At 45.3% G+C, this 15,103-nt stretch overlaps 1 protein-coding gene across 1 annotated transcript in view; it reads left to right on the top strand.

The window, feature by feature from the left end:
* The window catches only part of med12 (mediator complex subunit 12), a 46,060-nt gene extending 31,589 nt beyond the window's left edge, over positions 1 to 14,471 (top strand). The window contains exons 28-44 of the mRNA XM_036943148.2: positions 568 to 639; positions 931 to 1,088; positions 2,532 to 2,693; positions 2,916 to 3,027; positions 3,617 to 3,706; positions 4,204 to 4,313; positions 4,520 to 4,655; positions 5,768 to 5,917; positions 6,341 to 6,706; positions 7,998 to 8,148; positions 8,529 to 8,743; positions 9,031 to 9,105; positions 9,323 to 9,543; positions 9,967 to 10,144; positions 10,670 to 11,089; positions 13,717 to 13,813; positions 13,999 to 14,471. Coding sequence (XP_036799043.1) covers positions 568 to 639; positions 931 to 1,088; positions 2,532 to 2,693; positions 2,916 to 3,027; positions 3,617 to 3,706; positions 4,204 to 4,313; positions 4,520 to 4,655; positions 5,768 to 5,917; positions 6,341 to 6,706; positions 7,998 to 8,148; positions 8,529 to 8,743; positions 9,031 to 9,105; positions 9,323 to 9,543; positions 9,967 to 10,144; positions 10,670 to 11,089; positions 13,717 to 13,813; positions 13,999 to 14,036 — 2,751 coding nt within the window. The 3' untranslated portion in view covers positions 14,037 to 14,471. The remainder of the gene's footprint in view (positions 1 to 567; positions 640 to 930; positions 1,089 to 2,531; positions 2,694 to 2,915; positions 3,028 to 3,616; positions 3,707 to 4,203; positions 4,314 to 4,519; positions 4,656 to 5,767; positions 5,918 to 6,340; positions 6,707 to 7,997; positions 8,149 to 8,528; positions 8,744 to 9,030; positions 9,106 to 9,322; positions 9,544 to 9,966; positions 10,145 to 10,669; positions 11,090 to 13,716; positions 13,814 to 13,998) is intronic.
* Positions 14,472 to 15,103: the final 632 nt, after the last annotated feature.

Raw genomic sequence — 15,103 nt, 5'->3', positions numbered from 1 at the left:
AATGTTGTGGAACGTTCAGATAAAAACTTTATGTGGAACAAACATGCCTTTCTGTAATGTAGAATAAGGAAACATTACATTTCTGTCTGCGCTGAATGTTGCCCTGGCAACAGACAGCACTTGTCCTGGGCAGAGTAGACTTTTCACTTTTCCATCAAGGGCAGCAGATGTATGACCTAAAAGCTTTTTCCGGAAATTGCTTTGAAATGGTTTTTTGAAGCCATCAAGGCAAGTTGTAAGTGAATCAGTGTCAGCCCTAGATGATCCTTGGGGATGGCTGAGAGCGCAGCAGAAAGACTCACACGGCACATTCATTAGAAATGGGGGGGGGTTGTGGGTGCTAGAATGAATCAGTTGGTGAACTGTCTCTGAACCCCTGCCTTAGCTCAGTAGACCACATTAGGGTACATGAGTGTTCTGAGTTTTGTGAATGGCATTACTGCCATCTGCTGACTAAAGCAGCACTACAGGGAGAGTGGAGCTAAAGGTCTCTGACTGATTTAACTGCTTAGAGATGATTGTGTTATATACATGTCTAAAAGTGGTGTCCTATCCTCCTGCCTCTAGAACATGGACCAGTGGACCATGAGACAGTCATCCCTGGAGCTGCAGCTTATGATCAAGCAGAGTACTAACAACGTAAGTTACCAGACTCGTGTCCTGTAAGGCCCTGAAAACACTCACAACACTGCCATCTAGGCACAATTAAGCATTTTTGTTTTTTCTCTCAATAAAATATTGATTTAGAATACAATCCATCTGTAAAGTTCAAGTGTACCTTTGATTCAATGAAGTACATTGTTATAGTGGAGTATGTCATAACCCTTCATAACTGTAGAATGTGGTGATAATGGCAGCCATCTTGTTCAGGGATCAATTCCCTGTGATTGAGGTTAAGTGGACGAACTTGTCTTCCTCGTCTCCCTGCAGGAGCTGTACTCCTTATTGGAGAACATCGCCAAGGCCACTATCGAGGTGTTCCAGAAGTCAGCGGAGATGAACTCCACCAACCTCTCAGGGAACGGGTCAGCCGGTGCCGGAGGTTCTGCCTCCAACAGCAACAACCCAAGCAAGAAACCAGTGTTGAGGTGTGTATGTGTGACCTTTATAAATTCTCCCTCCCATTTTAAAAAATAGGCAGAGACTGCGGAACTGTAGGTAACCTCCCCCTCCCGCCCCCATGAATCCCTTTTCACCAGAGCTGAAGATCTGAATCACGTTCTGCGCATGGGTTTCTTTGCCTCTACTTTACACACAAAGTAGAGGCATCATTGTCATGCTGAAAGACCCAGCCACGTTTCATCTTCAATGCCCTTGCTGATGGAAGGAGGATTTCACTGAAAATTTCACGATACATGGCCCCATTCATTCTTTCCTTTACACGGATCAGTCGTCCTGGTCCCTTTGCAGAAAAACAGCCCCAAAGCATGATGTTTCCACCCCCATGCTTCACAGTAGGTATGGTGTTCTTTGGATGCAACTCAGCATTCTTTGTCCTCCAAACACGACGAGTTTAGTTTTTACCAAAAAGTTATATTTTGGTTTCATCTGACCATATGACATTCTCCCAATCTTCTTCTGGATCATCCAAATGCTCTCTAGCAAACTTCAGACGGGCCTGGACATGTACTGGCTTAAGCAGGGGGACACGTCTGGCACTGCAGGATTTGAGTCCCTGGCGGCGTAGTGTGTTACTGATGGTAGGCTTTGTTACTTTGGTCCCAGCTCTCTGCAGGTCATTCACTAGGTCCCCCCATGTGGTTCTGGGATTTTTGCTCACTGTTCTTGTGATCATTTTGATTCCACGGGGTGAGATCTTGCGTGGAGCCCCAGATCGAGAGCGATTATCAGTGGTCTTGTATGTCTTCCATTTCCTAATAAATGCTCCCTCAGTTGATTTCTTCAAACCAAGCTGCTTACCTATTGCAGATTCAGTCTTCCCAGCCTGGAGCAGGTCTACAATTTTGTTTCTGGTGTCCTTTGACAGCTCTTTGGTCTTGGCCATAGTGGAGTTTGTAGTGTGACTGTTTGAGGTTGTGGACAGGTGTCTTTTATACTGATAACAAGTTCAAACAGGTGCCATTAATACAGGTAATGAGTGGAGGACAGATGAGCCTCTTAAAGAAGAAGGTACAGGTCTGTGAGAGCCAGAAATCTTGCTTGTTTGTAGGTGACCAAATACTTATTTTCCACCATAATTGGCAAATAAATTCATTAAAAATCCTACAATGTGATTTTCTGGATTTTTTTTCTCTCATTTTGTCTGTCATAGTTGAAGTGTACCTATGATGAAAATTACAGGCCTCTCATATTTTTAAGTGGGAGAACTTGCACAATTGGTGGCTGACTAAATACTTTTTTGCCCCACTGTATGTTCTGTCCCACCGACCATCCGCTGTGACACAAATCATCCCGTGGCTGAATCTAGTTTCCTACCCCTAAGCTAAAGAATCATCAAACATGCTTTCTCATTGTTGGTGAAATCTAACCTCAGCGTAACAGCTTATTCTTTTTCTTTGTGTTCCCCCCAGTTCGTCTGAGCGGTCTGGTGTGTGGCTGGTGGCGCCACTGATAGCCAAGCTGCCCACCTCGGTCCAGGGCCACGTCCTGAAGGCGGCAGGGGAGGAGCTAGAGAAGGGCCAGCATCTGGGGTCCTCCTCACGCAAGGAGAGAGACCGGCAGAAACAGAAAAGGTCAGACGACTCACCCTGACTATTTTGGGTCATGTCGATAATGTTCATTTTGTCAACATGGTTGTACTTTCATCCAGAAAGCGTGGTAATCTGCGTTAGATACTAAAAACAAATTGGATGCAGGAGTTATTATGATGCAATTATGATAAAATTTTTGCCCCAGCTTCAATATTCCCAAATTGATGGTGGATGTATTGCCCTTACACTTTTGTCTGTTTCCAGCATGTCTCTGCTGAGCCAGCAGCCCTTCCTGTCTCTGGTGCTGACCTGTCTAAAAGGCCAGGATGAGCAGAGGGAGGGCCTCCTCACTTCCCTCTACAGCCAGGTGCAGCAGGTAACACTCAACATAGCCTCTCCTCCATTTTCCTGTCTACCCAAACTCCAAATCCTACGCCACACCCACAGAAGTTTGTTTCCTTTCCTCAATGAGTCTGGATCGGAGTTACCTCCCTGACGATTTCTAGAACGCAAACACATTCAAATTTTTCCGATTGGTCCCAGAAATTGATGTTGGGCCAGAGCCAGAACACATGTGGGTAAAGCAGCGGTTTGAAAATCCCATTGGTTTTAGTACTCTGATTACTTAGAGATAATCCAATCACTGATGACTTTGTTTTGTACAATAGTCAGACTGACATTGTTGAAGTGATGTCAAAATGACAGAAGTATGTAGCTAACATAGAGCAGCGGAAGAATTCAGCTGGAGTCGTGAGACAACTCCCCCCCGTCTTCTCCCACCTCACCTCTAGATCTGTGTGCATAACTGAAGATTCCGCTGAAATCAATGAACACACTTTTGTGTAAAAATGTACTCAATGTATCAATGTATCTCATGTTAGGATTCCCTCCTCAGTGTGCTTAATGTTGGCTAAATGTGCCGTCTCATGCTGACTGCGGCTATTGGCTGCGTTTCCATCTTCCAGATTGTAACGAACTGGCGGGAGGACCAGTACCAGGACGACTGCAAGGCCAAGCAGATGATGCATGAGGCGCTAAAGCTGCGGCTTAATCTGGTGAGGGCTCTTCGTCACCATCATAGTCATGTTATCCCTGTCATGCCTGGAAGTGGTCACTTGTATCAGTTTGGACCAGATGGTATCTAAGGGGATAGAAATTCCTCACTAGGAAGGATTGGAAAGTGTTAACTTAAACTGGAACCTAGTCATCATGTCATTTTAACAATGTTTACTAAACCTTATTTCCACAGTACATGGTTGCCATTGCACTCAGGCCAGGTCCATCAACAGTGAGACTCCGGCGCAGGCTTACTAATAACAGAGTGATAGCACCGTAATAACAGAAATATAGGGATACTTAAAACATGAACTTAACAGAAAGTACGTCTTTAATCGGATGAAACCCATTTACTTACTGCTACAGAACACTGTTGTTTTATCCATTTAAACTACATAGAGATCAAATTATTATAATGTTGTTTTTTTTTAACTGTCGCCCTTTGAGCTTTCATGCATACTAAAAAGAAATTGGATGTGTTATCTTTGCTGTCCAGGTGGGTGGGATGTTTGACACGGTACAACGCAGTACACAGCAGACCACGGAGTGGGCCGTGCTACTCCTCGACATCATTAGCAGCGGTACAGTGGACATGCAGTCCAACAAGTAAGTCACAACACAACTGCTCACACATTTTAAACTTCATGTGTTCATTTGTTGTTATTGTAATGTCACCGTGTAATGCATCACTGTATAATTTCCCCCCTTCCCTCTCTCTCTTCCACCTCCCGCTTGCTCTCTCTCTCTCCCTACCTCCCTCCTGCTCGCTCGCTCCCCCCTGTTCTCTCTCTTTCTCTCTCTCTCTCGCTCAGTGAGCTCTTCACCACGGTACTGGACATGCTGAGTGTGCTAATTAATGGCACACTGGCTGCTGACATGTCTAGCATCTCTCAGGGCAGCATGGAGGAGAACAAGAGGGCTTATATGAACCTGGTCAAGAAGCTCCGGGTAAGATCACACACATCACACTGGATGTACACTATATATACAAAAGTATGTGGACACCCCTTCAAATTAGTTGATTCGGCTATTTCAGCCACACCTTTGCTGTATAAAATCGAGCACACAGCCATGAAATCTCCATAGATAAACATTGATGTAGAATGGCCTTACTGAAGTGCTCTGACTTTCAACAACAATAATTGTTAGTCGGGAGCTTCATGAAATGGGTTTTCATGGCCAAGCAGCCGCACACAAGCCTACGATCACCATGAGCAATGCCATCTGGCAGTACGACGGACGAATCTGTGTGTGGCGGATGCCAGGAGAACACTACCTGCCCAATGCATAGTGCCAACTGTAAAGTTTGGTGGAGGAGGATTAATGGTCTGGGGCTGCTTTTCATGGTTTGGGTTCGGCCCCTTAGTTGCAGTGAAGGGACATTTTATTGCTACAGCATACAATGACATTCTAGATGATTCTGTGCTTCCAACTTTTGAGGCAACAGTTTGGAGAAGGCCCTTTCCTGTTTCAGCATGACAATGCCCCCATGCACAAAGCGAGGTCCATACAGAAATGGTTTGTTGAGATCGGTGTGGAAGAACTTGACTGGCTTACACAGAGCCCTGACCTCAACCCCATTGAACACTTTTGGGATGAATTGGTACACCGACTGCGAGCCAGGCCTAATCGCCCAACCTCACTAATGCTCTTGTGGCTGAATGGAAGCAAGTCCCTGCAGCAATGTTCCAATATCTAGTGGACAGCCATCTCAGAAGAGTGGAGGCTGTTATAGCATCAAAGTAGAGACCAACTCCATATTAATGCCCATGATTTTGGAATGATATCCTTGATGCGCAGGTGTCCACATACTTGTGGTTATGTGGAATATATAATAATGTATGTCCTATGTAGCAGAGTATTCCACCATTTGTATTTTATGTATTGAAGTCAATAGAAGGGTGTTATGCTCTGTGCTCGCCACAAGAGGTCCCCACTCACCTAGAATTCAGTTGAATCAAACTACTTTCAAAAAAATGCTAGGAAACATTTCAATTAAATACTTTTTGTCTCGTTCTCTGCTCAAAGGTATCAACAACTCAAATGTTGTGTATTTGCAGAAAGAGCTGGGTGACCGGCAGTCAGAGAGTCTGGAGAAGGTGCGGCAGCTGCTCCCTCTGCCCAAGCAGACCCGTGATGTCATCACATGTGAACCACAGGGCTCGCTTATTGACACCAAGGGAAACAAGATCGCTGGCTTTGAGAAGGAGGTAGAGTACTATGAGCTCTGATCCTTTGAAGGCATTGTCAACTCAATTGTTGCCTATATTACTGTTTCTCTGTCACCAGTATTGAGATTGACTTTTGGCCCACACGGTTCTTCATAAAATCTTGTCTTTCAGCTGTTCACTAGGAATGTCTTCAGTAACTTCTCTAAATAGCAGACCTGGGTTTTAGTTAAAATACTTGATTGAGATTGCCTGGTGAAGTGGAACCAATGGAATACACCATACACTCTGTCTAGATGCAGTCCAGGCACCTTCAAATGCTCAACATTTCTGAAAACATATAGTATTTTAACCCATGTCTGCTTAATTTTCCTGCATCTCAATATCGTAGTTGTCAGGAGATATTTGTGGCAATTTTAATTGAATTTTTATCGATGTAAAACCATCTTCCTCCTTTACCGTCAGGGTCTCCAAGTGTCGACCAAGCAGAAGATCTCTCCGTGGGATGTGTTCGAGGGCCTCAAGCACTCGGCCCCTCTCTCCTGGGGCTGGTTTGGAACGGTGCGCGTGGACCGTAAGGTGACCAAGTTCGAGGAACAGCAGCGCTTCCTCCTCTACCACACCCACCTGAAGCCCAAGCCGCGCAGTTACTATCTGGAGCCCCTCCCCCTGCCCCCTGAGGATGAGGAGCCGCCCACGCCCGCGCCCCAGGAACCCGAGAAGAAGATGGTAGAGCCAGTGAAGCCGGAGAAGAGCGTCCCTGCGGTGTCGTCCGATTCAACCAAGAAGAAGACCAAGAAGAAGAAGACACCGTCCACCAACAAGACTGAGGTTAGTGAGACATTGGGACAGGTCCTGTCCAACAAGACTGAGGTTAGTGAGACACCGGGACAGGTCCTGTCCAACAAGACTGAGGTTTGTGAGATACTGCGACAGGTCCTGTCCAACAAGACTGAGGTTAGTGAGACATTGGGACAGGTCCTGTCCAACAAGACTGGGGTTAGTGAGATACTGCGACAGGTCCTGTCCAACAAGACTGAGGTTAGTGAGACACTGGGACAGGTCCTGTCCAACAAGACTGAGGTTAGTGAGACACTGGGACAGGTCCTGTCCAACAAGACTGAGGTTAGTGAGATACTGAGACAGGTCCTGTCCAACAAGACTGAGGTTAGTGAGATACTGAGACAGGTCCTGTCCAACAAGACTGAGGTTAGTGAGAATCTGAGACAGGTCCTGTCCAACAAGACTGAGGTTAGTGAGATACTGCGACAGGTCCTGTCCAACAAGACTGAGGTTAGTGAGACATTGGGACAGGTCCTATCCAACAAGACTGAGGTTAGTGAGACATTGGGACAGGTCCTGTCCAACAAGACTGAAGTTAGTGAGACACTGGGACAGGTCCTGTCCAACACTGGGACAGGTCATGTATTCTACCTAGCCTATCAGAAGGCAAGATCTAGAAATATAAAATTACTCGTAGCTTTAAGCACTCGTGCGTGGCATCTTGACGAGGCCTTCAAATCCCTCGTCAAAAGGGTCCAAAAGATGGATGATGTTATTGCACATATGACCAGTCTTTTGCCCCCCCTTTTTTTCTTTTTACTCCTCCTTCTCGCCAATTTCATGATATCTATTTGGTAGCTACAGTCTTATCCCATCGTTGCAACTCCCTTACGGACTCAGGAGAGGCGAAGGTCGAGACCCATGGGTCCTCCGAAACACGACCTGACAAGCCGCAATGCTTCTTGACACACTGCTCGCTTAACCCGGAAGCCAGCCGCACCAATGTGTCAGAGGAAACACCGTACAACTGGTGACTGTGTCAGTGTGCATCTGCCCGGCCCGCCACAGGAGTCACTAGAGCATGATGGGACAAGGACATCCCGGCAGGCCAAACCCTCCCCTAACTCGGACGACACTGGGCCAATTGTGCGCCGCCTTATGAGTCTCCCGGTTCGTGGCTGGCAGCAACACAGCCCGGTATCGAACCCAGATCTGTAGTGATGCCTCTAGCACTGCGATGCTGTGCCTTAGACTGCTGCGCCACTCGCGAGGCCCACATATTACCGTTCTATACAAGTAGCGTGTCTCATAGAAGATGCATGTCTTCTCCTCTCTCCAGGACTATGTGACCCGTACCCAGGGTGGACTGCCGTATGGGACGTGTATACCCCCAGACCCCCTCATGGGCCAGCAGGCCCACCCCTACAGCAGGATAGGCTACAACCAGCAGCCCATGGGCATGTATGCCCAGAACCAGCCTCTGCCTCCAGGTCAGTGCCAACATTATCATTGTCTAAAATCAGGGTTCTGATCCACGATCAGGTTTGCCTTATAGATCATGACGAATAAGATGACAAGGACAGCGGGGGTGCGTACCTGATCTTTGGTCAGCACTCCTACTCTGATACTGATGAATACATGCCCTGTTGTATTTATTACTAGTGTGTTTTTACATTACTATCAAGAAACAAAACACTCTGGAAACCTGTATTCCTCTCATGACCTTTGAATGTGACATGTTTTGTTCCAGCCCAGGACTAGATTTTAATGCTGGGGTGGTGCAAAACCCTGCAACCTTGTAGTTCCCCCGGGACTGTGTTGAAGCTATTTGGAATTTTGACATTATAACGCTCATCTTTTTCCCCTTCAGGAGGCCCTGGTTTGGACACCCCGTACCGACCAGCCCGGAACCCTCAAATGGGCAAGATGATGCCCACGCGGCCCAGCTACCCAGGCATGATGCCCGGCATGCAAGGTGGCATGCCAGGCATGATGGGCATGGACAAGCAGTACCCGATGGGCTACAAGCCCCAACCCAACATTCCGCAGGGTCAGATTCTGCGCCAGCAGCTACAGGTCAGACTGGTGAGTGTGCAGTAACTAGACTCCACTGGAAGGGGACAGTAGTGAGTACAGAGGTTATTCTGGACTGGATCTACCACAGTGTGCCTGAGGGGTTTTCTAGAAGTGTTATTAACATGCTCACAGAATAGGACCTTGAACCTGGCTTTTGCTGTACGCAGGACATGTTGATAAGTTTGAGTTGGAATTCACTCCCTGTGGAGAAAAAAATGTTGGCCTTCAGGTGTAAAAAGCAGCACATTGCTTTTAGAGAATGTCGGAGGATGACTGTTGTCTCTTGTAATTTTTAGAACCAGAGTATGATAGGACCACAGATGAGGCAGATGACGCCTAACCAACAATACAGCTCCATGCAGCCAAGCCAGGCAAGTCTTTCAGATGAGACACTCTCAGCAACATTTCATGTGATTTTCTTTCCCGATGAATCCGTAGAACCTGTTTTCTTATTTCCTCCACCTCTGAAATTGACTGCATGTATAAGCCAGTGTCCTCTATTCCTGATCATCAGTATTCTACCCATCTCCTCCCTGCATATTGGTCCTATTTTCATGAACATTCTGGTTTCCCTCTCTCCATGTGCAGAACATCTCCCAGGGATATACCACGTACGGCTCCCACATTGGGATGCAGCCACACCCCTCTCAGGCGGGTGGTATAGTCCCTCCATCGTATGGGAACCAGGGCTTCCAGGGCAGCCACCCGGGGGCCAACCCGGCCGTGGTGGACTCTCTGAGGCAGAGGCCCAGCGGTTATGTTCACCAGCAGGCACCGGGCTACTCACACACCATGCAGAACACACCAAGGTGGGCAGGAGGGAGGAGTTGCAGAGGGGTGGGGGTGTGGACAATACTCTCCAATAGCACAGGGTTGTCTACTGTCCATTTATTAAGGGTATTTAGGTTACTTTTAGCTCATATTGTGTTCATGGGGTTCCATTTTTCACTCATTTTTCTTGCACATATCAAGGCCTTAAATATGTCACATTTAGCATCACTGCCTAGTATCTGGATACAGCGTTATCAGTCAGTCCCACCTTTAAACTGGACTCTTGATTTACTTTAATGAGGTAGGTGGGAACATTGGACAGTGCAGTCACAGAACACGTCTTTGTTCCATGCAGTAGCACTATTGGACAATAGTGACCTTATTCAAGATATAGTGGTGTATTTATGAAACATTGATGATGTACCGGTCCACTGAATCTGTCTCTCTTCCACCATCTCCAGGTTTCCCCACCAGTCCATCCAGCCAGCTCCCGTCATGCAGCCCTTGAGCCACATGGGGGTCCACCCGGGCATGAGACCAAACCAGATGCTGGCCGAGCAGCAGCAGCAGCAACAGCAGGCCCAGCAGCAACAAGCCCAGCAGCAACAGCAGCAGTACCTCAGACAGCAGGCACTCAGAGTATGTCTAATTGTCTAAATACTACTAACAATCTCTAACACTACAGACCAACATGGAACAGTGGGTCAATACTATTGCAACAACACATGTACTGCTATTGCCACTCAATGTGCTATACATCTACATAACCACTTGAACATTCATTCAATGCTTTACCTGATGATCTAACACAGGTGTGGACAAATTTGTTTGGCTCTAGGGCCACATGGGATTTTGAAATTCAACTGAGGGCCACACAGATTTTTGGGCGGGGACCAATTTGTTCTTCAGTCTATTTACAGGCCAGAAAAAGGGCTGTTATTTGAAAGAATATAGGTCCCATTTATACATACTTTCTATCTAGTTTTAGATGTTCGAGAGGCCTGGAGTGTTTTTTTGCAACCCAAAATAATCAACCCTAATAACATCCCATGGGCCGTTATTAGCCCACGGCTGCTCTACCATCATAGTCAGTGTTGGAATTCCTGTATAGTTGTACTATGGTCTAACCCTGCTCTTTTCCTGTGTTTGTCCCTGGCCCTATAGGCCCAGCAGCAGGCTCAGCAACAACAACAGCAGCAGCAGCAGGCTCAGCAACAACAACAGCAGCAGCAGGCTCAACAACAGCAGCAGCAGGCTCAGCAACAGCAGCAGCAGGCTCAGCAGCAGCAGCAGGCTCAGCAGCAGCAGCAGGCTCAGCAGCAGCAGCAGGCTCAGCAGCAGCAGCAGGCTCAGCAGCAGCAGCAGGTTCAGCAGCAGCAGCAGGTTCAGCAGCAGCAGCAGGTTCAGCAGCAGCAACAGGTTCAGCAGCAGCAACAGGTTCAACAGCAGCAACAGGTCCAGCCCCAACAAGTTCAACAACAACAACAGCAGCAGCAGCAGCAACAACAACAACAGCAGGTAGCGTCGGCCCAGCCCCCCGGTACCCAGGCTCAGAACCAGGCCCTGGGCATGCAGCAACCCATGGTACGTTCCACTTAGAGGGTTACGCTGTCAAATTACCCGGGGGTGGTTCCAAAAAGACGGATCAATTAGCCAACTAACTGTCCTAAATATTCACATTTCAATTAATCTTTTTGAGATATATAGACTTGAAATTAGCATGGTATAATTGACTTGACAACCAACAACGTGTATTCAAGTTTATCTTTCAAAATGAACCAGAAAATGATATGTACAAATTTGTGTGTGTATACTATGTTTGTGCAGTACCAGTCAAAAGTTTGGACACACCTAATCATGAATTGTAGAATAATAGTGAAGACTTCAAAACTATGAAAGAACATATATGGAATCATGTAGTAACCACAAAAGTGTTGAACAAATCCAAACATATTTTATGTTTTAGGTTCTTCAAAGTAGCCCCTGTTTGCCTTGATGACAGCTGTGCACACTCTTGGCATTCTCTCAACCAGCTTCACCTGGAATGCTTTTCCAACAGTCTTGAAGGAGTTCCCACCCCACATAAGCTGAGCACTTGTTGGCTGTTTTTCCTTCGCTCTGTGGTCCAACTCATCACAAACCATCTCAATTGGGTTGAGGTCGGGTGATTGTAGAGGCCAGGTCATCTGATGCAACACTCATCACTCTCCTTGGTCAAATAGCCCTTACTCAGCCTGGAGGTGTGTTGGGTCATTGTCCTGTTGAAAAACAAATGATAGTACCACTAAGCGCAAACCAAATGGGTTGGTGTATCACTGCAGAATGCTCTGGTAGCCATGCTGGTTAAGTGTGCCTTGAATTGTAAATAAATCACTGACAGTGTCACCAGAAAAGCACCATCACACCACCACCTCCATGCTTCACGGTGGGAACCACACATGTGGAGATCATCTGTTCACCTACTCTGCGTCTCACAAAGACACAGCGGTTGGAACCAAAAATCTCAAATTTGAGAGATTTCCACCGGTCTAAAGTCCATTGCTCGTGTTTCTCAGCCCACGCAAGTCTCTTCTTCATATTGGTGTTCTTTAGTAGTGGTTTCTTTGCAGCAATTTGACCATGAAGGCCTGATTCACACAATCTCCTCTGAACAGTTGCTGTTGAGATGTCTGTTACTTGAACTCTGTGAAGCATTTATTTGGACTGCTATTTCTGACGCTTGTAACTCTAATGAACTTATCCTCTGCAGCAGAGGTAACTCTGGGTCTTCCTTTCCTGTGGCGGTCCTCATGAGAGCCAGTTTCATCATAGCGCTTGATGGTTTTTGCAACTTGAATGAACTTTAAAAGTTCTTGACTGACCTTCTTGTCTTAAAGTAATGATGAACTGTCATTTCTCTTTGCTTACTTTAGCTGTTCTTGCCATAATATGGACCTGGCCTTTTGACAAATAGGGCTGTCTTCTGTATACCCCCCCTACCATGTCACAACACAACTGATTGGCTCAAACGGATTAAGAAGGAAAGAAATTCCACAAATAAACATTGAACAAGGCACACCTGTTAATTGAAATGCATTCCAGATGACTACCTCATGAAGCTGGTTGAGAGAATGCCAAGAGCGTGCAAAGCTGTCATCAAGGCGAAGGGTGGCTACTTTGAAGAATCTCAAATATAACATATATTTTGATTTAACACTTTTGCTTACTACATGATTCCATATGTGTTATTTCATAGTTTTTAATAGTTTTTAATAGCTATTAATAGTAAATTAAAGGAAAACCCTTGAATGAGTCGGTGTGTCCAAACTTTTGACTGGTACTGTGCATACATATATATACATATATAGTACCAAGAAAAAGTATTTGCCCCCTTTCTGATTTTTACATTTTCTGCATATTTTTGATACTGAATGTTATCAGATCTTCAACCAAAACCTAATATTAGATAAAGGGAACCTGGATAAAAGGTGAGCCACTTTCATGGTACCGGTTATCCCTAACACAGAGTTGTCCGAAGTTACCTCGCTAACTCATTAAACCACGTATGTAGTATAGGGCTCTGCTTTCTGGAACACCCCACAAGTCCAAAATCAAACCCTACCTCGCCTTGATCTATTGCTAGTGAACTATGCCCCTCTAGGTTGGCACCAGCCACGTTATTGGATAGAGGTTTGGGTCAGCACGATATATCGAAAATAGATATTATCCTTATCGATATAGGAATAACATGGGTATAAGTAATTAGCATGAAACTAACATATTACAGCTGGCTAGAGGAAACTCCTGCCTTATTGCCAGTTGGGGCCCTCTCGCAGAGTACTGATATGAGATTCACTAGTACAAGACTGACGTAGCCAGACAGAAATGCATTAATAGGAATTTGTATCTTATAAATTGTCTGTTTTTTCCATTAAAAGTTAAACTCAAGTCAATTATTTTTGGGACGAGTTGCACATGCGCAAAGACCTAAATGTTGTGTTTTTGGACGGACAATCTTGTCAATGGTCTCAAACATCGGTTAAAGTTTTCGGATTCTGAATCTCTGACCTCTCTTGCCTCATCTTTTTTTCTAAATGTGTGCTACTGGAAAGAGACAATGAGTCCCAAGTCATGGTCACAGTATTTTTTTTATTAGTTCATTCCTCTCAAATTAGGTATGATGTGAAGTTATAGTCTGTACGTTCACCCACCGAAATATGTGTGTGTGTCAGTTCCCACGACAGGGGATGCAGCAGACTCAGATGCAGCAGACTCAACAGCAGCAGCAGACCGCAGCACTGGTCAGGCAGCTCCAACAACAACTCTCAAGTAAGAAAGAGACTCATTGTGTCAGTGTACTTTAGTGAGATCTGCTATAGCCTTGTACTAACCCCAGGGTCACATTCATCAGGCACCAAACAAGAAAATAAATCACTAAATGTGACATTCTATTTTCACCATTTCCAGTCATTTTAGGTGTGTTGATAACAGGTGTGTTATTTTCTTTTCCCCAGATACACAACCCGGACAGAACACCAACTCATATTACTGATAGTGCTTGTTGTATATTAGTGTGTGTGTGGAAGGATAGGGAGACCCTGTGTGTGGGCGTGTCCCCAGCCAGCCCGTAGATTGGCAGATAGATGTGTCCAATGCCCCGCAGACCCCATATTTAGAGGTGTAGGCTCTTAGGAGGGAAAGGCTGCTATTGGCCAAGAAAGACGACCAGGCGGAAGAACCCACAACTCAACCACAGAGGCCCAACATGCCATTCGAAAACCATCTCAACTTCAGTCATGTAATTTCTGAACATCCAAGGAGGGATTGTGCTGTGAAATATTATGATCATGGAGAATAATGGAATGGAAGAGTCTATGTAAAAAATAAGTACAAGAAATTATAAGAATAATGCAATTTTTTATTTTATTTCAATTTGTACAATTTTTCAGTTTAGTGTATTTCTCATTAAATATCATGTCAGTTTTTATGTCTTGTACTTGTGTTTGGTGCGTTCTTTTCATCCTGACACAGCATTTTACTAATCAGGTTGTGAATAATCAGGATATTATTAATGATATTGAAATACTATGAGTCATCATTATTATCCACTTATAGATTGTAGATAGTATTGTTTTCATTTTTTGTGTAGTCGGGGTTTCGCACAGGTCAGGGATTTGTTTTTGGAAAGTCATGGAATTTTCTGATGTGCATTCCAGAGGGATAGTCAGGGAATTTTGCATATTGATCACTCCTTGGAAATGAAATGATCAGAAAAATGTATTCTGTTCTTTTTCCACCTTGTATTGCCCAGTGAGCTTTTGTCCATTGTCATGTACATTCTGTAAGGTATATGGAAAGTCATGGAATATTTTAGAAATGGGAACCCTGTTAGATATGTCGCTAAAACCAGGCAGTCCACTAATAAAAAAATATGGAGGTTAGTCTTTTTTTCTTCATGCGAGCTTCTTAGAGGACTTTTGATCTAAAACCATGCCCCCGCTTCAACATCTTTATGACTTAATAGGGGCATGATGCTTTCATTGGACAGGGCAACAACAAAAAACTATGAGCAGCAGACTTGTCACAGGGTTACTTGCGCTAACCAAAAAGGTATGCTAA

Source organism: Oncorhynchus mykiss, chromosome 14 (genome assembly GCF_057628025.1).
Source record: "Oncorhynchus mykiss isolate SJ-2025 chromosome 14, ASM5762802v1, whole genome shotgun sequence".
NCBI classification, from domain to species: Eukaryota; Metazoa; Chordata; class Actinopteri; order Salmoniformes; family Salmonidae; genus Oncorhynchus; species Oncorhynchus mykiss.
Note: the sequence above shows the minus strand (reverse complement) of the source record. Positions and strands in the feature narration are given on the sequence as shown.